Source organism: Betta splendens, chromosome 3 (genome assembly GCF_900634795.4).
Source record: "Betta splendens chromosome 3, fBetSpl5.4, whole genome shotgun sequence".
Taxonomy (NCBI): Eukaryota; Metazoa; Chordata; class Actinopteri; order Anabantiformes; family Osphronemidae; genus Betta; species Betta splendens.
Window position 1 is genome coordinate 18122114 of NC_040883.2, and position 26796 is coordinate 18148909.

General features: G+C 43.1%; 1 protein-coding gene across 3 annotated transcripts in view; it reads right to left on the reverse strand.

The window, feature by feature from the left end:
• The window catches only part of LOC114852343 (protein diaphanous homolog 3-like), a 110987-nt gene that overhangs the window by 30678 nt on the left and 53513 nt on the right, over positions 1-26796 (reverse strand). For 2 of the 3 annotated variants that reach the window (XM_055507432.1, XM_055507431.1), the window contains 5 exons: positions 25366-25491; positions 22433-22596; positions 15395-15533; positions 7187-7282; positions 6507-6569 (listed from right to left, as the gene is read on the reverse strand). In XM_055507432.1, the coding sequence (XP_055363407.1) occupies positions 6507-6569; positions 7187-7282; positions 15395-15533; positions 22433-22596; positions 25366-25491 (588 nt within the window). The remainder of the gene's footprint in view (positions 1-6506; positions 6570-7186; positions 7283-15394; positions 15534-22432; positions 22597-25365; positions 25492-26796) is intronic. The other variant, XM_055507433.1, reaches the window with a different exon arrangement.

Sequence of the window (26796 nt, forward strand, 5' to 3'; positions counted from 1 at the left end):
CGCTCTGTCGGCATAGAAACTCCCATCGCTGCACTTACAGCTGCTGGATCAGTGAGGAGACCGAGCAGGTGGAGAGGCAGGGAAAATGACAGAGTGAAAGAGGCAGAGAGAGATGAGCCCGTTTGGAGGAAAGCGAACGCTTTATTGCTACAGACTAAAGTGGTCCTGGGAATCATCAACAGCAGGAACCTCGCAGATTGTTCCTGCTTATGTATGAGTACGGTGGAATGGAGGATCATACCTGGATGTGTGACTGCTCACAGGTTATAGCAGGAAACTGATTCCTGAGAGGAATTTCAAATCACAAATAGTCCCTTTTTTCCTACTGTGTCTAAGCTCATCTTTAAGTCAGAGTCAAGGCAGCTTAGTGACAACCATAACAATGATTGCAAAGAAACGTGTAGCTCCTTCTGTAGGACTAGTGTTTGACCTGTTGCTAAACTTAGCCTGGAGCACAAAACTAGTGAGCGGGCCAACAGACAAAAACAAACAAACAAACAAACAAACAAAATAATAGGAAAGAACACAACTGTCTGACATGATATAAGCAGGATGGGGAGATGTGTGAAATGATACCTTCTCCACCAAAGGCAGGGAGACAGAACTCAAGCACTTCTATTTGTAGAGGATATAGATATGAAGGGGGATAGCGCTCATTTCCCTCCCATAACAACAGGAGTTCATATAATCATCTCCCTCGTGCCTTTCTCTCCCTGACGGATATGTGATATGGCTGCTGGCGTTGGTAAATGTGGGAGGACCAGGAATGTGTGTGGCTGGGTGATAAGCCTGCTGCAAAATTTAATTAGCACAAAGCCATGGTGAAAATGACTTCATTTCTCATTGCATTATTAACTAGAGTTCTGTGTGCGAGCCTGGTCTCTGGCAATGTATACAGCAAACTGATGGGAGGACGGGGCTGGAGAGAGACACAGTGTCTGAGCTGCATCGCGCGCACACCTCCAACCTATTGACCTGCAAGCTTTTCTGCTGCGGCCTCTTGCGAAGCAGGTGAGTTACCGAGCAGGCGCTCGAGGAGCCGGCGAACACGTGAAGAGAAAAGATTGGGAGGATCACAAAAGCCGACTGAATGGTAATCCTGCATTAGCAGCTTCTCTTGCTGTTTGGGGCCTGAGCCGGTGTGAATGGCCCGATTAGGGTCCTTGGCTTAACATGCTGAACGCCGCTTTCTATTTCACGAGCCACGGCCTTCATTACGTCCCAGCCTCCTCATAATCCCGCTAAAAGTGGATATCGGAGCAGCCTGATCGGCTTAGGAGCTGGCTGGAAACGCCCGATGTACATCAGAGTGACATGGAGCACTGCCGAGAGGTGGAAACTGTCCGCGGGTCCACCCGCTGACCTTTCTAACCAGCAAAGCAAATACACACCATTTCATGCCGCTCACTTTGGACACGAGTATATTTACTAGAGGAGCTTCAAGTCTGCCCCCTTGGCTCAGAGTTCAGCGTGTGTACATATCAAAATTCAGCACACTTCAGGGAAAGGGGCTCTGAATATTCAGAAGGCAGGAATTGCTAAACACGCGTGGGACCCATTAAACATCATTTTACATTATTCGTGTCCCCGCACAAAAAGCAGACACCACACTGAGTCGCATGCCACACGGAAAACCGTAATTTATGTGGAACAATTTTCAACACGAAACATATTTCACGTTAACTTTTTGCAGACACGAGCCGATGACGACACACAAAGTCTTTGGCCTTTTCGTTCTTTGAGGATGAACATAAACACAGAATAAGACCTGGTGTGGACACCTACTTCAAGTTTTACAGCTTTTTTTTATTTCAGGAAAGTGTGGGACATTTAATCGCTAACTACCCAAGAAGAACTGTTAAGTGGCTAAAGGATTTGACTATTGTAACAGAATGATTCCCTTTATGAATTTTCCAGGAAAAAGACAGTGAAGAACTTGAATAAAGGCTTCAAAGCATCTTTCCTTCATCACTTTCTAAAGCCCTTAATTACTATTACACAATTTCCACCACACAGACTGGAGCTAATTACACCAGCCTCTTTGTTAAGGTGCCCTTTTTGCACCATCTGTTCAATGCATGTGTGCACAGGCTCAAACGTGCACGCGCACGCACACGCACCCACGCACCCATAGACACAGCAATTTAGACAGAGGCAGGTCAGGGCACATTCTCCCATCTGGACGTGCCTTTGTCTACAAGGGCTGTTAAATATCCAAACCACCAATCAAGTGTAGTGATGGGACACTGCGACTCCACTGTGAGTGGCCCGATGATTGTTGACATGAATGCAGAGCGTGGTACACCTGTCCAGGTCTTGAACATGGCCAGTTTCTCCAACCCAGGAATGTCCTAGAACCTTTTGCTTGCACATCATAAGTCACAGGATTTAATCGGATAACTTTTTTGCATGCATGAGCTTGTAGAGTCCCTGTCAAAGGTAAAGGAAAGGCAGGGGGCTTTATTTATGCTTGGTGTACAATGAAGGCATCCATTCAAGTCAGACCTGTCAGTCATCCAGCAGCTGACACACAGCAAACACTAATTAATGGTTGCGTCATTCCAATACTTTTAAGTATGAGAAAGTCGAAAATAAAACATTGTGTTCAGGAACAGAAGCTCCTTTGTGATAATCTGTCACGTTAATGAAAAGTTACACCGGCTGTGTGTGTGTAAATACAGATAAATCAGGTTCTAGAGTTACAGTTTGAAAACAACAGTGCATTGCATTAATTCAAATAGATCCAGGGAAGAGAACATCTTTTAGTCCTCAGTTTAATGTCCTTAGAAAACTGAAATGAATTAATAACCCTAGTTTTTTCCTGCTTATGTCTCGAGCAGCCCGGCTAGATATGAAATACAGACGAACTTTATCTGTGGATGGATGGGGAGTTTGTTGTAAACGACATTAATATGAATGGACAGAAACGAGGAAGAGGAACAGAAAGGCACACAGTCAGTCTACAGGATACAGTAGCCTGCAGTGGAATGCACGTATCAAAGTCTAAAAAAGGCTCAATCAGAAAGGCAAGCATCAACAGAGGATTCAGCCAAAGTATCCTAGCCCCAGGAAGGCGCAGAGTCCGAGTCTTACCATTCGTTTTCCACCGCTGCCTCAAAATGTGAGCACATTGAGGCCACAGAGCTGGGAGGAAACAAACTTCGTGTTTTATCCTACTTTTCTGACTCTGGTTTCAACTTCACACCACTCGCACTTCCGCCTTTAATGATTTTCTGCAGCGCAGCCTCTCAAAAGATGCTGTGGGTTGAGCCTCAAATTAAGCCTATTAGTCATATCCTACTACCATTTGCACCTTTACCAAAGCCATTTAAAGCCTGCACTGAATAGCTGCCTGTGAGAACCAAAGACTCCACATCAGAGACATACAGTAAAGCACAAAATGGCATAAAGTTGACTTGGCAATTACATAACACAGAAGATCACTAATAACCACAGGCTTGCCTTTAGGGTGAAAACCTCGACACCTTCTACTACCAGTAAGAACAAACAAGCCTTTATATTTAGTAAAGGGGGTTAGCGAGACTGTGAAGTGACCTTTACATCTATTTCAAGCTCCAGTTCAGGACTTTATCACACATGATAATTGTTAGGTCAGGTGCAATTAAGGGCATGCGAACTAATTACTCCTATGGACAATTAACCATTTATGTGTTTCTCCTCACACTTCTCATATCGAATCCCTCTGCACCTCATCCTGCTGGCGCTGTCTTACACACTTTCTTTCGCCTCCACATATGTATTCGCTGTTCAACACCGCCTGGGCATCAGCATGTCTGTGATGAGGGCTCGCGAAGAAGGCTGAAATGAGCAGACAGTGCCTGGAGAGATGTTTGCAGAAGGACACAGTTAAAAAGCTATGGCTACGCTATAGATTCAATAAGTCTCTTACACCTGTGTGGCTAACCAGCATCGATCCATCATTCTGTGGAGCCCAATCCAATTTAGAGTGTCGAAGAGCCCCAGAGCCCCGCAGCCTTATCCTAACCCGGGCCACATTCACCGCAAAGCCTGCTTACCTTCATCCCCTGAAGTCTGCGGGTGTGTCTGTGTACTTTTACGGCTGCGTGTGTATGTGTGCCGAGGGAGACTGCAGACCAAGCTAAACACCTTAGCTGCTGGCTCATGTTAAAGTGTGCTGAGCCAATTTATGGCTGGGGGTGTGGAGGAGATGAGAGACAGAGGAAGCCGAGAAACACGCGAGGAAGTGGAGGGCAGAGAGGAAGGAGAGCAGGAAGGAAGGGGAGGCAGAGAAACCGAGGAGGAAAACAGGCAGGAATCTTTTAATCACATTTTCAGCTGCATGGCAATCACACTCATCATGACAATGAGCCACTATGGCCATAATCGAACTACTCCACAGTCTCATCAATGTCTTCTGATGGGGAGCACAATCTATTGGCAATCTGATTTGTTTCTGCAGACAACAGACTGCTGCACTCGAGTCTCCCCCTGGTATGAAAGCTTAATGGCAACATGCCTGCTCAGATTGACCATTCAAATCTCCCTCCTTCACCGCTAATTACAGTATCTTCTGATGCAGACGTTTCTCTTTTAATTCTTTTTGCTGCTCCGCTGGAGTGTAGCAACACCCCTGGGATCAATTATTAAGGGGTATTTAAAACTGTGGGAAAATGAGGTGGTGGAGTGGTGAAAAAGTGAAAGCAGCTGTTTAAGTGCTTGCGCTTCTGACTAAACCACCTCCCAACTAAACTGCGAGTATCCTGTGGGTTTCACTCACTCTGCTGACTGCACCCAAGGCAATTAAGGTCTGGATTTCCTTAGGAGAGGAGAAGGGAAGGGGAATGGGAGAGAAGGAGTGGAAAAGGCGAAGTGAAAGACTCCATACCAATAAAAGGCAATTATGTTAGGGGAGGACCATTGTCAGGCCATGAGTGTATAGAAGAAGACAGTGGGGATATGGCATGGTGGGGAAATCAGGAGGAGTGTTATTTAGGAGGCAGATGGCAGAGAGGGGGAAATTAAGATGAATGGGCACTGAGAGGGCTGAGCTGGTGCTTGGGCTGGGCAGAGAAAAGTAATTAGCTGTGTTTGCTATGGGAGGCTGGCAGTGAATGTGATGCCTGCAGTGACAAGCTACGGCCCTGAGCTTTATTAGTCAACAAAGCCGTGTCTGAAGCTGCCAGCAGGGGGCGGCGGGGCCAGCCACCTCCCAGGACCCCCTTACTGTACCTGCACGGCGCACCGTGGGGCCTCCTCAGAGCGCACACAGAGCAGCAGCTCGTTCACACACTAATTTGCTTCTCTTCTAATCTCTCGTTACCACAACAGAGTAATGGCGTGTTGTTGGGGTTGCTTTTTTTTTTTTTTTTTTTTTTTTTTTGCAGTGACTGTCTCATGATCACACACACGGACGAAATAGTCCAATATCCACCCCCCCCCCCCATACACACACACATTATCCCTTAGTCTCATCCTTACCAACAAGCTCCATCTTTTTTCCTCACGCCATTTCACTCCATTTCTTATGTTACTGCCACCTCTATCTGTCTCCTTCCTCCCGCCCTGTATATCTCCCTCCCCCTCATCCCCTTCCAATCTAATTTCAGATAAGTCAGAGCAGAACAACAGCGCAGGGCCCTTTATCATTGCCATCAATGATGTGGGTGGACTGAGCGTGAATAATTTTATTCATGTGTGCCTGTACCCAGCCCACTGGGATTCCAATTACACGTAATAAGAGGTAATACAGTTACAATGTAATTTTTTAAGTGCCGTAGTAATGATTGTGGCGAACCCTTGACAAGAAACGAAAGCAGCTGTTTATTTTGGTAACATCTTAAGTACAATATCTGTTTACAACTATGAATAATGTAGGGCAATTTAATTTGGTATAATTAGTATCCCATCCAATCATTACTCCCAGGAAGTCATTCACTTAGACACACAGCGTTTTGCTGTGCTCGAAGTGCTCCAAGCTACGACTTGTTTATACATCCCCACACTTTTGTTCGCATATCTAATCCTAGTGCACACATCTTAACGCCGCACTTCCATCTCATAAAATTCACAACAGACATACATTAAATTCTCTCCACCGCGTTCCAGCACTCTTGACTCATAGGCGCTGAAGACATTCATGACTTCCTGACTAAATGATTTCTAAAAATGTGAAAGCAGACCAACTACAATCAGGAGTTGAACAAAGCAAGCTGCAGTTTCTGAACAATTTAGGAGCCTTATCAAACGGAGCTGCCAGAGGAGCCCACACACTGCTCACATAGAATCCTGACCCTGCTTCTCTCAGCCAGCGCACAGCGATGCCTCAAACGGGTTAGCTCTAGCCTGTTCACGCTGTTAGAAGGCACTGGGCTCCAAAAGGCAAAGGGATAACAAACTGGACACACGGAAAAGCAGCACAAAAAGTATCGGAATTGAATGCATTGGATCTTTAAGGCAGATTTCCAACAGCAAATAGAAGACAGAGATGAGCATGCTGGAAGCTCGGGCGGCTTGGTTTACTTTACCATGGTTAACAGGCCTGAGAACCTGGCGGTAGGAGCTGGGGCTGATTGTCTGCTGCCGGTTATCTGTAAGGAGGGCAGTGGACAAATATGGCTAACACAAACAGTACTAAGAGAGATAGCAAAGACAAGGAGGAAACATTCACCAGCTGAAGAATGGCTGTGGAGTGAAGTTTGTTAAGAAGAAAACCATCATTTAGCCCGGGTGTCAATTACTGCTGCAACTGATTCAAACCATTCACAGATCTTGTGTAGGATTCCCAATATACGCTTGGGCTTTCACTCCCCCTCCCAGTTCCTAAATTTGGGTTTCAAAGTGCCAAGAAAACGTTGAATGTTTTTGCCTTATTGTGAGCCAAACGTCAAACAAGTGTAGAACTGTTGTCGGGCTGTGGATCCTCTGGCATCATGCTGCTAGCAAGCAAGTGCACAAACAAGGAACTAGTGTATTCTAAAAATGAGTTTATGAAGCCCAGGCATACAGAGCAGAGCATACATTCAGTGCACTCAGACTTTGAATACAAGTACTGTAATTAGGCATCCAGTTACTGTAAGAGCAGTAGGCTTTCTTACAGTATGATGCCCATACATTGTCCTGAGGTTATGCAGGACATATCAGTATTAGACTGTATGTGTGCCTACTTGTTTGCGATCACATGTAGGTTAGAGAAAATGAGACTCACCTCTGGGCCTTGGCACTCTTTTCCTGCGGTCTCTGAATGCAGCTCCTGACTGTAGGGCTTCCAGCAAACTATCCATCACACCTGTCTCATCATTCTCTGAAAAACCGAGGAAAGGAAAAGGGATGAGGGGATGGTAGGAGACAAAGGCAAAATCCAAATCAGATTAAATGCTGTCTCTTTTGGTGGTGTGGTGCCCAAAGCTGATTGCAAGTATTTGAAATTAACAACAGCAGACAATGAATAATTTACTTAATTCACTTAACTACCACATTTCATTTTAACCCACGTATGTCTACTTTATTGTAGGCTACAGGTCAAGAGCATTTTTTAATTGACTTACATTATGAAGGAAAATAAGCAGCAACAGAGTGACAGACCCAAAACGAATCATTCAAACTGACAATTTAGCATTTCACAGAACGTATTTTACTTCTGACTGAAAATATTAGCTCCTTCTTTCGTAGAAGCAAGGGACAAAGATGATTGCAGATACATTCCAGAAAGGGAAAAAGTTTTAGAGATTACATATAATTCATACTCTCTGTTGGTGTAGCTGAAAACCTGGCCCTGACACAGGGGGCATAAAGACTGACCTGACTAGTGATTTGAAGAGAAAAGCCTCTAGTAGAAGAGAAGGAAAATGGATAGTGGGTATATGGGAATGTTCGGGTACAATATACACTCTCAATAAAAAAGATTATATTGTGGTCCTCATGCAAATGTCAGTGTGTGTGCTTGCTATTCAGTCAGTGTTGCCTATAGAATGTGAGGTCTTTGTGAGTGACGGGAGTTCAATGACAAACAGCCTTTCACATCTGCATAACTGCTGACACGCTACCATTAAAAGCTACATGATACAGTCAAATCACAGGGGTGGTTTTATTACATTTGTACGCTCATTCTCACAGTGGAGGTTCAAGTGACTGTGTGTGTGTGTGTGTGTGTGTGTGTGTGTGTGTGTGTGTGTGTGTGTGTGTGTGTGTGTGTGTGTGTGTGTGTGTGTGTGTGTGTGTGTGTGTGTGTGTGTGGATATAGTAAAAGATATAGATATAGTAAAAAAGCAGCACAATTAAAATACATTTAGGTGTAGAAGCAACACGTGGCTACACAGTATCTTAAGTTATGGTTAATATGTTGTTAAAATGTTATTTTACTTTAATATGATGTATTACAGTAGCTTCAAAGATGCCAAACTATACAGTAGCATCGCATGTTACTGCTGGGTACCACTGCTGATTGTCGTGAAGGCTAGGAAGACATTGTTCTGATTACAGAGGTGCAGTTTTTACAAATACATACATTTCCCTGTGGAAAACTAACAAACACGCACACATGTGCACGCACAGAGTATGATGCTGCACTTTACTGGGCCAAAGGTCATCGCACCCTATATTAATAACATTTGGAACCTTCGGTACTTTGACAAAGATGGCTTAGAACACACACAAGCCACAATCACATTCTTTACAACTGGTTAAACAGAGACACGATGCAAACTAAAATTACAACGTTACAGTAGCTGAAGGTATGCAGTACCCTGTGGGAGGTTTCAGAGGTGATCATCAATCAACACACGCTTCCTTAATGGAAAAAAACCCTGAACTGCAGCCACTTCATGAGGAACATCTTTAACTAATAAAATCAGGTGCAACAGCTTTAATAAATCAATGTTTAATGAAGCTTATTTAGGGCAAAAATACTGCACTGACCCATAATGTCTGCAACATATTTAAATATTTTGAAGTATAAATAAATGTAGCATGAGAAAACCCCTCAGTGTCTTTGCCTAGCACACAATGATTGACTGTGTGTGATGATCAAAGACCAGTTTGTAGTCATCACAACCCGACCGTGAATACACACTGGAAGTATGTTTATTAATTACACCTGATAGAAATGACAAGTGCCTGGAATAAGATATGCGATCCAAATGCAAAATGGCTAAACATACTTTAACACCAACCGGGTTTGATGCACTTATGTTTACGTACAAAAAGCATTTAACAAGGACATTCCTGACCAGCTCTAAAACGCTGCAGTCAGATAAGACATGATGCTCAACACTGTTGGACTGAAAGAGTCCGACAGTCATCATCTGTCAACAGCAGCAGCAGCAGCCTCGCACTTTACGACGGGGGCAAACGTGGCGCCAGCAGCGCCACTGTGGGCTTTCTGCTCCAAACAGCTCCGAACGCCTGCGCTCAGCTCCACGGTTTGCAGTCCCTCACCGAAAACCAACGTCTACACTGAAGTTCCAGTATTGAGGCCAGAGGATCCCCAGGGTGACGGGGCTGTGGTTGGATCTAAACCCCAGCCCAAGTTGGGACTACGCATGCAGTAACACACACACACATACACAGTGGATACATCATGGCCCACTTCCCTGCATGCCCGCCTCCACGTGTGCATTTCTGTGCTTTGTTTCTGTGCTCATTCGTAACCGCGGCGTTTTCTCCTCTGGCTGATCTGTGCCTAGTTCTTCATCATTACACAGAGCGGAGAGGCAGCACAAATTTCTGAGCAAAACCAACGCTCCTCGACGTCCACATTTGTCTCCACCGCAGTGGCAATTCATCACAGGCTGCAAGTTTCACACTCGCCACAATACACATCCGCAAAAAAAAATAAATAAAAATACAGACAGCACACAAAACAAGCAGAAAGGAGCAGATCAATCTATTGCAACCTGCAGTGTGTGCCTTCATGTGTAGTACTCCGTTTGACTCCAACCCACAAGAACATGAAACACTTTGTGTGCCTCTGGAGGCAGGGGAAAACGAAACCTACTCAGATCTCCCGCCTCAGGAATATATGGGAGCAAAAACAGTCCAATTTTACACATCAATCACAAGTAACTCAGACAAGCTCAGACGGAAAGCTGCTTTATACAATGTAGACAAGAGACGGCTTCAGACAACGCAACGCTGAAAATCATACCATATATTTAGATAGTCACACACACACACATGCTCATAACTTGGTGGTGGTTAATGATGATAATGGAAAAGGAAGAAGCAGCAGAAGGCCGTCCGTCAAGCTGGTGCAGTAGCTGTGGAATGCGGAATCTTTCAACTTGTGAAGGTGGTGATGATGATGATGATAACACGATGAGGGACACACTGCTAGTGAGCAGCATGGGACAGTGGCATCCCAGCTCTGGCTGTGGCGCTACTGATTGTTTTTGATGTGCACAATGTGCCTGCCTCCTACTACCCTGCTGCATCTGCGATCAGAGCGCCCGTGACAGGTGCACAATGCAAGACTCTTTACTTTAACTTCCACAAAATGTGACACTCTCACAAGGCATTTCTAGTCCTTGGTGATATCTACATGAAGAAAGTAAAGTGTGTAGCGTCGTATTTATATGCTATTCTTTGTGCATCACTAAGTCCCACGGTGCAGTATTGAAACTAATGAGCTCTACTGCGAGATGCTCGACTTACTCCTCCTCCTTGTTGGGACGGACATTGTGGAGAATTGTGGTAGGGTATAAAAATGCAGAATAGCAAAGATGAAAACAGAGAGATGTTAGACCCACCAAAAAGAAAAAAAAATAAACCCAAAGAGTGATTTCAAGGCAAACCTCCACCTCTGGGAAAATATATATAGTTATCCTCCCCTGTCTGTAGAAAAACTTCAATCACCACCTATTTAATCAGAGCTTGTTCAGAGTGGCATTTTCATTGTCTGGACACGCGGGCTGTCTGTGTATCGATGGCTACCCTCTATTCAGACCTGGAGTAATGCCTCCAGCCACTTCACTCAACAGGACGTGGTACTTGTCATCAAGACAATGACCTGGTTGTAGCAGAGGTGGGCCAGAGCAAGTCGAGGAATAGGGTCAATTGGGCTGGGATGAAAAAGCCGTGGAGAGAAAACTACATGCCTGAGTAAAACCAGTGACCACTGGGTTTCCTTGGACACTTAGAAGGCGAATGGTGCAATGAGGCTGATCAGCTTCCGTCTGTCACATCTCCTTTGATCCCCTTCAATCACAGTTGTCATCCAGTGATTGGTTAGACTACTTCATGAACGAGGAAAAAAAAAAACTGCATCCCAACCTGCTAAACACCGCAGGTCACGGGTAATCACTTGTGGAAGAAGAGTTCCAATTATCAGGGTCTGCTGGCGCTGCAGGAACGGTTCATGTGACCTGTGTCACCTTAAATAAAGAGTTCATTTAAAACATTTAATAGTGCATATATTCATAGCACGATCAAGGTTATACTTCCCTTATTACTGATGCTCACAAACTGCATGAGTTGAATCAAAAGGCTTGCAACACAAAAACCAAGTAGGAGAACGAGAAAGGCTAAAAAGAGGTGCTTTTATTTTCTGAGATACAGTGTATAGAGATAATTTGAAAAATATTTCAAATAGGGCGGTAAATGTAAAGTAATGTACTGGTTATGGAAGAAACTCTACTGTATGTCGGCACAGTCCATGAGTGATGAATAAAGACATTATTAAAAAAGGCAGACTGTATATAATAATACTTGTCACACACCCAGATTTTGAGCCCTGATAAATCTAGTGTCCTGTTACTTTTTAACTACCACATTGTGTGTAGCACATTCACAACCCGTGAAACACAACAGACCCCCATTCAGGGAACAAGAGAGAATTGTTTGTCAACCCAGGGAGCCATTCATCTGTTCAGGGGCTGCTATAGTGCGATCCCAGACTAACTATTGGATAAGTAAACGTATAGGCACACAGTACTGACAAAACTGGGAACAACCATGTTAGCGCCACTGCAATACTAATACTTGCTCCAGAGGGGCATCGCTTTGATTGCAGCATCACCAGGATCCTGATTCCTTTTTCCGTTTTCCTAAGCCTCTCCCATTATTTTCACATCTTTTGCATGCAGGATTGCAGGTCGAGCTGTTCTTCGATTTGACGTCTTAATAGTTCATTGCTTGTAGCCATGTAGGGAATGTTAAATAAAGCTCTGATGTGTAATTTGTCGCTCCACAAACATTCACGCTCCCAGTCTACCCTGGGAGTTAATGCAACAGATTTGTCATATACAAGCCAGGCACGGCTAGAGGAGAAAGAAGAAAGAAGAAGGAAAAAAACACCTATTCAATTTGAATTTCAATCTCCATAGGGCTGTATGCAAATGCACGCAAGCTGATGCTCTGTCAAACTTTCCGAATGTGAGCCGCAGATGACGAGACCATGCTGAATATTATAGTGTACGTGGAAGCCCAGTGTGTGGCAGGTAAATGAGACAGAGACAGAGAAGGAAAATGAGAGAAAGTCACACTTGGGGAATGCATAAGCAGGCAAAGTTAAAACCAAACTGAATGCAGATATGTGTGAGCAGGTAATGAAGCTAAATCCATTTTGATCATTTCCTTCAGGAAATCCCTTTCCTTCCTGGCTCTCTTGTCGTGCCCTTCAGCGTAATGTGCACATGTAGCCTCTCTCGGGCTTTTTAGGGAATTGATGGATAATCAGATGATTACACACAAAATCTCCATTGAGGACAATCCACCCTGACAAACAAAGAGAAAGCTCTTTAGTTAATAAATAGGCTGAGAGACAGACGGAGTGAGCGACAGGGTGAGCAAATCCCGTCCACAATGCCAAATCACATATTCATTCCATCCCAGCAATCTGCACGTGTGTGTGTGTGTGTGTGTGTGTGTGTGTGTGTGTGTGTGTGTGTGTGTGTGTGTGTGTGTGTGTCTTAGCTTGTGTGTCATTACACTGCCGGAATTACTTCATGGGGATGTCACTGAGTTTGCCTTCAGCTTTATCTTAATTTGAGCATATCTAAATAAATTTCAAGCTTTAGGCACATTTATATAAGCCTTTCTGACAAAATTTGGCTGAAGTTCGCGCTTATGATTTTCTTATTTCTGGGCTACTTTTCTGGAAAAGGAAAGTTTTGTGAGGAAAAAAAAAAACATAGCACTGTGTGACACAAAATAAACATGCAAGAGTTCACGTAAGGATGAAAATAAACATTGCTAAGATGACATGTTTATCTCCATTTAAAATACATGAATAGGGAGAAAAAAGCAAAAGCAAACGTGCTCCACTTATTACCTCTAGGAATGAAAGAAATAAAAATTGCCCTAAATCAAGCACAAATATCAAGCTTTATATTATGCGTCGTATCCATCACTCAAGCCTCATAAGACGACGTCACAGCTGTGCCCACACAACTGACACAATTTCACCATGTCAACTCTGTTGTCAGCACATAACCAACCAAGACCCGTTTTGGACGGGCCTGAAATCATAAGAAATCAAAGCCCAGGTCTCAACATTAGCATGTACTCATCCTGCCCGACTGGTGGTGAGCATTCCTCCAGTGGATGCTAGAGGCAGATGATTTTGCCAGATATCATATCTGGAGAAGACGCTGCTGTTGAGATTTTTGGTGAGCTTTCCAAACAACGTGTTGGCTGTTAGCTAAAAAAACAATTCCCAGAGTGAGTCCTTTTGGAGAGAGAAATCGGCTGTGGGGATGCTTCCTCTGTAGAAGCCTGGAAGGCTCGTTAAGGTTGATGCTTTTAATCTGGAAGAGGGAAGCTTTCTTTTAAGTAAATGTGGCTGGGGAAACAGTTCAATTTTCAGCGAGACTGTTTTGAAAACAACTCCCCTAATGAATCCAAATTCAAAACAATTAAAATATTTATTTTCACGTATGAATCTACAGTAATGCACTGATGCTATAAAACAAGGTTTAAAATATACTGTAGAGAAATCCTGTCTGTTCAAATGGGCATTGCCCTTAACTTAGAGGTGCCTAGTGCTACATACTGTAACTTCAGGCACTCTGTGGCAGAACGTTTCCACTAAAGAGCATCCAGACTTGAGCTAAAGTGAAAAGTGTTGGGCCTTTGTTTCTATGCAGCCTCAGCGCACTGGTCTGGACGGGCCAGGGTGGTTCTGTAGGTGCACTCTGACTACAGGACTCCACAGGAGTGCTACAGTGGCTGGCAGAGTAACGTTAGATATTGATGTTGGTGCAGGGCTGCGACTGCCAAGCTTCACTGCTTTGCCAGCTTTGGCACTGGAAATGGGTCTGGAGGCTGCTATGCTGTACAAGTTTCTGGCATCAGTGGCACTCAATAGGGAAACAGCAAAACAAACAAACAAACAAACAATCAAATGAAATATCTAGTAGTTGAAACAGACGTTATGTTAAAACCTACACGGTAACACTTATATTTATGACCCTATTATTTTGCAGTGGGCAGTGCTTGAAAAGAACAAATTGTGTGGAGAACATGTACCTTTATGTGTCAGGATCACTACCAATCCACTGGTAAGAAGGACTGGTACAGTATATTTGGAAACTAAGTGATTCAGTAATAAAAGGATTAGGAATTAGAACAGATATTAAATGGAAGTATACAAATACAAGACGGACTTTAAACTGTTGCAGTTTTACAAACACTACGGCTGAGCTATGCTGAGGCGAAGAGAGTGCAGCTCACTGGGCGAAGGGCTGAACACACACGCTGTCCCTCAACCAATTGATCGGGGGCTAAAGTTCACGTTAGCAATCATCTATCCCGCTAAAACGTCTTGTACCAATGCACCCTACAACCCTGAGGAACGCTGCTTGGCGCTGACGCCGTACTTTGACCTCCGAAGGAGGGCGGAGCAATATGTTAATTCCTATACTTGGATCAATAACTAGTCAATAATCATTACATTGCCTTCACATTCCAAGGTGGAAAGGTCGAGCTGCACAATACAACAGGACCTCGCCTTGTTAAACTGCCCACAAATCAGGGGATGGCAACACAATATGAATGTTGCCCTCATATGAAACAATAAAACGGCACGCAGCGTGTTGCTGCGTGGTACGTGCCCAGTATGCTCCTCGTCTGGCGTATTATATTTGACAGGGTAATTGGCTAGAAATATTAAAAGTGCCTGTTATAATGTCAATGTCAGGGCTGGAATAGACCTTATAGCCTTTTCTGTTTTAATATCAGATAATTGTATTTAATTGCTTAAATATTGTCCATCAATGTAAAAACTATTTTTTTCTATGTAGGATTTAATTTTATTCTGCATAACATAGGGAGAACAGTTTTCCACTCAGATTTATTAAGACTTGACACGTCTTTGAATGATCTCTGACCCCATTTGACCCACCATTAGATCGAGCTAATCCAGACGCCTCAAGAGCGTACAGATTGACAGGAAGTGCACATCAAGCGTTCTCGGCTGTACCTGCGTTGACTTCCAGCAGCCTCCTCTTCTTCTGCTGCTGTTTCTCCTGCTTCTCGCGCTCGGCCTTCTCCCTCGCCGCCCGTGCTCTCCTCTGCTTCTCCTCCGACTCCCTCTGCCTCTGGTTCTCTCTCAGCGCTTGCTGTGTGTAGGGAAAATAAATGACAGGAAAAAAAAAAAAACAGTAAATCGCATTGTTAAGTGAGGTTAATTACAGCACTGTAGAGTCTGTGAAAGGAGGAAGCAGCTATCAAGCCCTATAGAATGTTTTTTTTATCAGTGCTGGCACAGGCTAAGTTGCGCAATGTGATTTTGACAGACATAAAACATCTTGACACTGGGGAGCTTAAACACTAAAGACACGAACAGATGAAAAGATACTGGCCTTAAAAAAGCATTTTTTCAAAATTAATATGCCTCTGCATATGATCTCCCTCATATTTTCCTTGTTCTTATTTGTTTCTCTTTTACGGGGTTTTTCAAAGCCTGAAAAATATGTCAACAACATTACAAGTTAAAATGAAGACTGGGAAAAATATTCCCACATTACAAAAAAAGCCAAAACAGAATCAATGTATAAAGCTAAAAAATAAAACACGAATCAGGCCACCTTGTGTGTCTCCAGTGTTGAACTGCTCACTGTACGTTTTTACAGCGTGTCTACACAAACAGCAGAGCTCCAGTGCCGCACGTGTCACCGGAGGTGCTCAGGCACAGAGTGTAGGTCACCTGCGATACGCAGCCTGCGACAGCAGCTGGCTTCACTGAATACGAGTGCATCTGCTTTGTGAGGCAGGTAAATGGAAAGAGGCTGCGCACACGTGTTTCTGTCAGTCCGACAGCGTCACTATCAACTTCAGTCACTCAGTTAACTGCAGGCGGGTTCATCAGCGCTGCAAACAGCACTAGGGTTCAAAAGCAACAGGCTGTTCGGTTAGAGCACCGAGCTCCATGCAGATTACAGATGTACTGTATAGGTGGATGTTTACAGTATGTCTAATCAAAGCACCAGTGTGATGAACTGTGAACAAGAATCCACACTGTTGTTAAACTACAGTAAGAACTACTAGATTCACCTGAGTGTACATTATTAAAAATAGGAACATCATGAAGCCTTTGATGTTACATTATGGTTAAATTTGGAAAGAAAATGAACAAAGGGATTCTCCCCAGACTTAATCTGCAGTAGTGGCATTCTAAACACTACAACCCCATTTTTGGCTTATTTCCAACCTCGCTGTATGAACTCTGAGTCACCCGCCCATGTGCCCAAATTTTCACATTCCCACAATCTAATTCTCACTCCGCTATGCAGCACAATGTGGCAGTGTAGTACGCCGCTGTGAAGAAAGGGATCAGCCCCGCAACACGAACAGACGTCCCACTATAGACTTCAGTAGGAAACCAATCAGCGGTGGACGCGCTTTGCTCTAGCTGATGCACGTTAAATTAGGCCTGAATCCAATTAGGACATATTTAGACAATCGTATTGATCAACTTTAATCACACACCTTTTGGTTACACAGCAATGGAACGTGAGAACAGAACAGACAGACCTCTAGTTGGACCGTCTACAGTCCCTGTGCTAGAGGGCTTTGTTACAGTACACATAGCTTAATAACACAACAGTCGAGAGAAATTTAATAAATGACATATTATTTAATAGAGTGCTAGAATGACTGACACCTAAAACAATATCCAGTCACTTAAACCAAGGTAGCCTGGGCTTTTATCACTCCCCCAAGTCCTCCTCCTCGTTTCTCCTCCTCCTGCACGGATCCCACGGACCAGCCTGACACGCAACTCAGATCAAAAGCCAAAACCGGAATGAACATGTGTACATGAACAGGCACACTAGGTGAACTCTGCCGTACAAAGACAACATCAGTGTCACAGAAAAGAAGAGAAGTGACTTATTGAGGCCCAGTGACAGCCTCTTAAGTCCACATGTTAGAAATAGAGTCTGGGCACATTTAAAACAAACCAACATACTAAAATGTACTCAGCAAAGAAGCATCCACTCAGCTAAATGGTAACTGAAAAATTACACTACATTACAGGTTTCCAGAAAAATCAGGTGGAAAAACAGGGAGGAGAAGAAAAAGAAAAGGGGAAGATGGAAGCTAAATGACTGAGATTGAAGCTTTTGAGAGTTCGATTTTAAATGAGACCAACTCCTCCACAAAATTAACTTTGATTTGATGGAATGACTGTCAGTTGCTTGTGGCAACCACTGATTTACACATGACTATATTTTTTAATGGGTATTGAATCTGGTAATTTTTGACAGAGGGAACGAGGGAAAAAATAAAAGGAGGAGAACAAGCGTACTGACACGTAATACATTTTCAATAAGGAACAATTAAATGATCCCATGTCACCAGGAGACAGCCGTGATGGATGCCTAACATGAGCTCACTTGGAACTCCGATCCCCCGTTTTCTTCTTGCTATCAAGCAGCTCTCTGATTAAAAAGTCAACTTCAGTTAATGAAACTGAATACAAACATACTTTCACTGTAACAGCCAAGCAGAGCTGTCATTATTCTTAGTGTAGGCAATTTTATATAGTCTTCTAGTAAGTGGTGATTCAGTGTCATTAGCATCACAGGATATTTTAAATAAAATATAATGAAAAAACTATGTAAAAAAAAAAAAACATACAGTAGTGGCCTGCAAACTATGTGTTTAAAAGACACCCAGGCCAAATTGTGCCAGTCCCAGAGATTAAAAAACAGAAAACACCCACACACATCTGTAATATCTAATAAGTTGCACAACGAAAAAGTAGGCAATAACAGATCCTACATTAGCGCACGCCAAGGCAAAATCAATGTTGAGCCGATTCTCCGAATATTTCTCGGATACTGTACATCCATCCATTATCCGGACCACTTACTGTAGTCTCGTCAGGGTCACAGAGGTGCAGCCTAAACAGGTTGAAAGGCCTTTAAAGGGCTGCATGGAGACATACAGCCACTCACTCTCACTCCTATTGACAGGAAGCTGAATGCATGTCTTTGGGGGAGGCTGGAGTAGATGTCTTGCAGATATTTAGAGAACATGCAAATTCCACACACAAGGAGTGTGTGGAATTTGCATGTTAAAACCTTAAAACCTAGGTCCTTCTCGCTGCGAAGCAACAAATGAAACATTGTTGTCCCCAGACCCACACCACTACCTCTGGACAGAAATAGGTTCCAGGTGCTTTCAGTAATATGGCTGTGCAGTTCAACAGAGGAAATGTGTGAAGGCAAAATGACATCTTATTTAAAATCTGGCACTTTACTGGTTCCAGGAGCCCAGAGTAAACAATTACCTGTCAATAACAAGTCAATACAACAAGTGAGGCTGTGTAAGAAAGGATCACTTTTAAACCTCACAAAGCGACTGGTACAGAAGAAGAACAACCAAAGAATAGAAGATCTAAACTAAAATTATATGACCAAGGTAGCACAAAAGGAGATGCGTTGCCTTCGTAAATCACAGAACAAAGCCATATAAAAATCACAAAAAGGAAAGAAAAGTCAATGTGGACATTAAGTGAATGCAGCAACATAAAAAGCCAATTTTAAGCACAGGCCGAGGAGATTTCATTTAGTTTATGCAATCCAAAGTCAACAATAAAGGTAAGAACAATCTAAATACTAATCAGAAGTAGAGGAAAATCAATTGTGAGGGATACTGAAGAAGCATGAAAAGATGAAAATGTATGTGGACCTTGTGTGGGCTTTGAGACGCATTCATTGTACGGCAATGCTGCGCTGAAGGAGAGAGAGAGAGAGCGGCAGAGCGAGGGGAGGAGAGGGAGGCAGAAAGGGAACCAGCTCTCTGAGGAAATTGCCCTCCGCTCTCCTTCATCACTGCAGGTCTGCTCCCCCCTCCTCCTCTCCTGGATGTCCGCCATTAGACACGCTCAATTGGATTCCTGTCAGATGTGCGGCCTCGCCCTGGGTCTCCTTCCTACGGGTGAGTGAGCAGGCTGTATGCGAGAGTGTGCGCGGGTTCGCCTGTGTGTGTGTGTGTACGTCTTTGAACGGGAAAAGCAGCTTTCCCTATGAAAAATTGCCAACACAAAGTGACACACACACACACAAACACACACAAACACACACAAACACACACACACACACACACACACACACACACACACACACACACACACAAGCGGCATCCACGCGGTTCAAGGCTCGGCTCACTTTAGGCAGCGGTCTGGAGACGGCACGCGACTATTAGCATGGGCCTTGACACAGCTGCGTAAATGCTGACACAGCTTTGACCCAAAGGTTACCGTTCGGAGAATTACTGTATACTTGCGCTGGTTGACCTCGCCTCGGCCTCCTCCACAACGGGTCTGTGAGATGTGACCACTGGCAACGAACTGCTGAGGTTGTAAGCTAGTTACACCTTGACCCATCGCAGGGGAATAAAAGGCTACCTTGGGAGTTTTGACCATATAATGCAAGTCTTTCCAACACTTGGCTTGTTCACCTTTCACTGGCAGAGTCATTTGCTATTATGTTTGGTCAGACCGTAAACACTGCTGCAAAACACCAGCCCGAAGCACGGAGCTGATGTGAAAGAGATTATAGCAGTGGAATGAAATATTACAATAGCATTTTCAATCATTTTAAAGCTGCAGGACATTTTTTTTGCTGAATTCCACTTCTTTTCACAGTTTCTCTTTAGGTTAAGTTTCTAAAAAGCTAAGAGGCAAATATGCTTTTCCACGGTGCCATTAGAAAACAAACTCCTTCACGTGTGCTTCTGCATCTTAAACAGATCAAGTGTCCATTTACTAGATTAAGATTTTACAAACATTATTTCAGTAATGTGACCAGTGCAGGGACAGCACCGCAATATTATGCTATGGCAAATTAGTGGAACTATGACACTCCCAACAAAAACAGCAACAGACAGTGTTTTTTTCTGTTTCTGTGGAAAATATTTGCAAAATATTTCTAATCAGGAACAAACGCTGACAACCAAGTTTCAAGACAGTTTTAGCCCCGATAAGCTGAAAGCAGAACTGTAAATCCTATTATATACTTATGTAAAAGCACATCACATAAACCAAGTAGGTTTGATAATATTAGTGCTGCACAATTAATGCAATCACAATCATGCAGTCAGCCAAAGCAAATACACATAATTGCAAAATGTTCAGATTTAATTAGACTAAACATTCAGAGGTTTAAACATAACAACTGGTTCTAACAACTGGCACTGGCGCGTGCGTGCGTGCGTGCGCATGCACATGCGTATGGATATTTGGAGCAGGTAGAGATAGAGGCCAAAGCACAGACCAGCTCTGAACTTTTTTGATATTCAGTATGCAGGCCCAACGCCTAAAAATTCATGTCGGCATTTTCAGTATCACAGATAAAAGCATATTGAAGGCCAACAGTAAAGGCACTATAGTCAGTAAAGAAAACCAGTCTGTAAGCAGAATGAAATCAAATACAGATTGTTGTATTTGCGAGTGTCATAGAGATGAATTACAGGATGTTACATGACACTGATAGAAAAGAGGTTTAAGAAAATGATTCGCATCCTGGAAAGGAGGTAGGAGCTGTGTGTCAGCATTATACGCAGTACCTTTTCATTTATTACAGTATGAAACACAATTAAGCTTCTGAATCCAACCTCTATCCGTTTTGGCCAGAGTGATGACCTTTTGTGTCACATTACAACTAAAAGGAAAAAATCAGGACTGAATTCACCGGATGCCCCCCCCCCCCACACACACACACACACACGCTGCTGCTGGCAACAGACTGACGTGGAAATACAGTCATTTACAACAGCAAGCGCTGCGATAATGACACCATACTGATGAATCTAACTTTAAATGTACACATTTAAATGTGTGCATCCCTTACACACACTGTGCTGGGTTTGAAGACAGACGCACAGTGTGACAGTGGGACGTCTCCCGCTGCACGCACATCGTTTCATTTCTGTACAATTTCTGACATTGCAGAAATCACCAGAGGATTCAGCTTACTGTGATAACACTGTCGAAAATAACCGCGGGGAAGGTTAGGTCTCATCAAAGTCTGTCAAAATCCAGGGTTTTTACATATGAACTGGAATAGGATCGGAGAAAAGCGTTGCCCACTCTCTTTCTGAGAAACACGCCATTGTACGTCCAGAGACCGGGGAGCAAAAAAACATAAAGCGCAGCTAATAGTGGTTTAGGAAGATGCACAAAAAGGCACAAAATCCATCTGCGTGTGTGCTGTAGATGTTAAGTTATGGGCAGGGCAGGAACTTCAGTAGGGTAATTAGCTACTATTATCTGTCGCACCCAGTGGCCTGTGCCACTAATCCTGCTGATTAAACACAGTGGGTCTCCACAGCGCCACAGCACACAGTAGCAGCGGACTGATAAGGCCACAAAGTCCAGTGATGAAATAAATGTCTGGGTGGGACTGGATTATATACTGTAAGACTGGCACTGTTCTGCTCGGCTTTATAAGCAGAAGGCGCCAAGACTTACATAAATAGGCCCAGGTTTTGTCTCCATGCAGCCAGAGGATGGAGTGAAAGTTTAAAACAGACACCAAACACCAGATTTACAGCGGCACTTCTGGACCCTAACGGAATACATTACAGCCGACTGGAAACTTCCACACCGAAGTGGGATGGTTTACGGCGTGTTTTAAAAGGTTGTCTTACGCCAGAGATGTGCATAAATGCAGCACTGGCGAGACAGGCCCGTTTTTCTCGAGCGCGTTAGCTGACATCCGTCGAAACGCGAAGCACGGGCACAACTCAAACCACTTAGTGTCATTAAGTAGAACGTTAAAAGACTAGTTCAGATGAATTTGCTTTCCAGGGTCACCCCGATGATTTGTTGATTCTTTCATTGAAAAACAGCCTTAACGCGCTGCTTAATTGGTCAAATTTTATTTAAAGGACACGAAAAGCGCTACTGTACCAAAATCCTAGCAATAATCTGTTTATAAGGCTCCTTCCACATAACAGGCTCACACCGAAAACGCGTCTGCGAAGGAAGAAGCCGAATCACAGTACTCACAGCAAACATGGAGCGGAAGCTGCTGAGGTCGGTGAACAGCTCCTCCACAGAGGTCTTCTTGGGATCGATGGCGAAGTACTCCAGCACGTTCTCGTACAGCGCCTGCATGTTGCCGTGCATGCTCGCCAGCTTGCCGTACTGCTCCCGCGCACCGTTGCTGAAGCTGTGAGGATCCCGGTCAAGGTCAACAACACATTCATCATGGCAAGTGTTAAACGCCGCTGTGTGTATCCGTGTGTTTGACATCAAAATGGGAACTTTCTTGGGAAAGAAAAAAAAAAAGCGCTTTCCCATTTGTTGTCATAAGGAGGTGAAGCTGGAAAACAGATTGCTAGTGGTAAACTGCAATGATAGTAGTGTCAGTCATGTTATTGCTACAGCGTGCTCACTGCTATGACCCCCTGCAGACGACAGCATCTGTGCATGTCTGCCTGCTGGCGAAGTGCTTTTTAGTGGCTTGACACACACGGATGTATAACAGAAAAAAAAAGCAAATATCATCGATTTTCCAACTGACAGTGCAGTAGGCCTCTCCAAAACTGACAAGTATGAATGACTGAATCCTCTTGGTAAAAATGTAGCGAAGCAAAGACACTTCTTCTATAATATGTACTGTAGGTAGATTCTACTCACACCAAACACTTAATGGCTGTTTGATACTGTTTGAGTGCATTTCACAGATTCCAATGTAAGAATCCAATAAGCACATATTTTCTACAAAATTATAGCAAATAGAATGTACTTTTTTTATTTTATTAAATGCTAAATGTCGTTTAAAGTTAATTTATATAAGATAAAAAAATAAATGATGTGTCTATTCTAACGATACGACACACAGACACTTATTAGCCGTCAGAAAACAATTTCGGCAGCCTGTGTGGTTCCTATTGTGGCTCAGCATTATCACCCAATTGATGGACTTGTCAGAGGCCTGGCCTCATTTAAACCTGGCAGGAGAGGTGACCAAACTATTCGCAGCTGGGTAAATGCAGTCCGGTCAGCACTACTCCCAGATTGACTCGTCAGCCGTGTCTTTCCTAAAGAGGCATGAGGAAAGCCTGAGCACGTGAAAGGAAGACATACAGTAGTGGAAGAGCCACAGACTGCAGCATTCTGCATGTCTACTCTTCATGTCCACCCTCTCTTAGAGAAAGGAGAGGTGCACTAAAATCATTTTCAAGAATCCCTGTTCTCTCTTGCTTTCTTACCGACTTTCCCTCCCACACTAGTGCTTCACCTATTCATGTCCTTCAGCCCCCTGCTCTAATCCACCTTTCCAAAGAGGTGGTGGATTTCAGTCACTGGTTACTCCAGAGCTGCGTGAAATGGCACCATTGTGGTTCCTCCAGACTGCTGCTTTTCCCAGGTTGAAGTACTATGACAACTGTTACTTGCAAACAGTTTGATAAATGATGTGTGAACAATTAATTAAACATTGAGGATAAAGTCAGAATGAAGCAGTATTCAGCTTTAATCTAGTACTTTTAGATACAGTATAATGGTTGATTGGGGTCTTTACACCTATAACAGCAATTATTACAGTAGTAACAATCCCTGTTCACTTACGTTTGGCAATAGTCTAAATTTATTTTATAGACCCTATTGATACCAGTGTAGTAGCAATTGAATCTAATAATCATATTTACAATCAAACTGCAGTAAAGATCAGTACTATTTGTTTTTATGCTATGGTAGCTGAGAATAGTAGCATCAATAAAAGTTATGAGTATTTTTTATTGAGTTTATATAAAAAGGTGCACAAAAGTCACACACCTTCTATTTGAATGAGTTAGGTCCTTGTGTAATCAGCGGCACAAATTATGATGCTTAGGATTTATTTTCAGGTTTGCAGGTTGCGATGAATTACATACTCCTGGTGAATCATGTGCAAACGTGAAGCACATTGTAAGCAAGGCTGAAAAACTGGAAAAACTGTTTGACTTACATGTATGTACATGTGCAGGGATACACATGATTTTCAAACTTAGACTTTTTTTAACATGTTTCTCTAAAAAAAAGAAATTTTGGGAACGACGGCAGAGCTGTCAAAGCCATTCTCAGTGAACCTCGAGTACTCCGCTAACTAGTACGGCACAAGCCATCAGCGCCTCAGCCCCAAGGCTATTGATCAAAACTACATGAAGGAGGCTAGGTACAGGGTGTATTATTGAACACACACTTGCATAGTCTGAGGCATAGCCGTCAAGCTGATCCACTCGCAGCACCTCAGAGGACGGCTGCCAAAATGACACGGACAGCTGACAGCCACGAACCTAACTCCAAGAATGGCAGGGGAAACTGTATTATTGACCTGTGTGTTTGCGTTTTTCGACTTTCTGTGTGTAATTACCACAAAGTGACAACTGAATAAAACATGTTAAATAGCTCCTGTTGTGTCTCTAAGAGAACACAGAAAAAACAACCCACATACTGAGAAAGAAAAAAATATGAGAGGATGAAGACAAAAGAGGCTTTGTCCCAGTTCTAACTCTCAAACCCTTCCTCACTTTGAGGTTGTCTTCAGTGAGAAGCATCCTTCAAAAAACAAGTGACACTGGCAAGAATATCTCGACTATAGAATAGGAAGCTACTCATGACTGTGAACTCTACGTGCAAGACTAGAGATGGGAGGACTAACCCCTTTCCTTATAAACACGTATATAACATTTTCTAGAGGTCTCAACAATAGGTTATGAATATTTAGATTTATATGCAGCTTGAAGGAGAGAAGCAGCCTTTTTTGCAATAAAACAACAAATAAGAAAAATCAAGCAGTGATGTTTTTTCCTATTTTGTTCAGTTCATTATTATCAAGTGACCAAGAAATACATAGCAGATAAATTGCAGCTCCATTGTAGTCCATTTAACCTCTGCTTCTGATTCGTCCACAGTATAGTCTCTAAACATAAGTGAATGCATATGAGTAAAGGATATAGCCATTTTAGTGAAGAACATGTCGTTGGGGTCATCTGGGGAGGAGAAAGTCTCCAGATCTCTCTCCAGCTGCAGCAGCTGTCTCTCCATCTGCCGGAGGCTCTTTTCCAGATTCTCTGCAGACACTGACACACACCCATATATATATATATAATAATATATATATATATATATATATATATACACATCCATATATATCAGCACACATTGGTAAAAGCACGCAGAAATGCCCCCACATGCCAGACAAATGTAAAGAAAGAAGAGGAGAGGGAATAACTCAATTGCTCGAACAAGTCAATGCTTTATTATTATTTTGAGGACTAAAAGAAGCGGCGAGGGTCACCATGCAGAATAAATAAATAAATATCATTACAGGGCAGCCGTAAGGAAGACAACTCTAAAAGCTCACAAGCAAAACATGCTGTTCACAAGGTGACAGAATGACCATGGGAATAAACAATGTTGGAAAATACGGCTGTATTCTTATTGCTATTGTTATTTTTATGGATGGATGCAATCTATGTTTTATTAATCATCATCCGTTGTATTAGCCTCAACAACAGGTGCCGACATCTTGCAAAGGGGGGGGGGGGGGGGGGCTGAGGCTGAGCCTAACTTTCATTTAAGTTGGTCATGGCTGACACTTCAAGCCAGTCATTTAATTTAACATATGGCTTAAATTACCCTGATTAGACACTGCTTGACAAAAAGAAATAAGCTTCTTATTTTTAAGTAGTTTCACATTTCCCTTGATCCTAATACATACTTTAGGGAAAAAAACAGACAGAACCTCAACGCGGCTAAGCTTCTCATTGAATTTATGGTATAAACCTCATTTACTAATGGAACTTACTGTCTTGCATGCACGCACGCACGCACCATCTCCAGTTATCCTAATATACAATATTCTGAAAATTGTCTAATTTCTCTTTGACTGGGTCTGATTCACTATACATAAAAGTACATGCAAAAATAGAGATTTGTGCCTTCAGCTGAGAGGAAAAATAAACTGGGCAACCACACAACACAATGATCCTGTAGTTTTGTCCAGTGGTGCAGCAAGTAGTTACTTCCTAATGGTTGTTGCACGAGCAGACAGTATTTTCTTTGTCAATAAAGCTCTCAGCAATTTGTCCACACATCCTTCCTCTATACTGTATATATATTACTTTAGATTCTCCAGTTTCCCCATCTCTCACGGTGACATTCATAGTTAACAGTCAATCGAAGGCACTGAAAATGCCACATCACACACTTCTTCTAAACACCAGGTCACAGAGTGCACTGCATCCACTGATGTCTTAAAGTGCTCCTACTGTATATTGCTGCTCTGTAGTCACTGGCTCTACCTGGTTTTGTTAAGAAAACACTGTAACAGTCTGGGCATTTACAAGGAAGCAAAGATTCATGTTACTGTTACATACAGATTA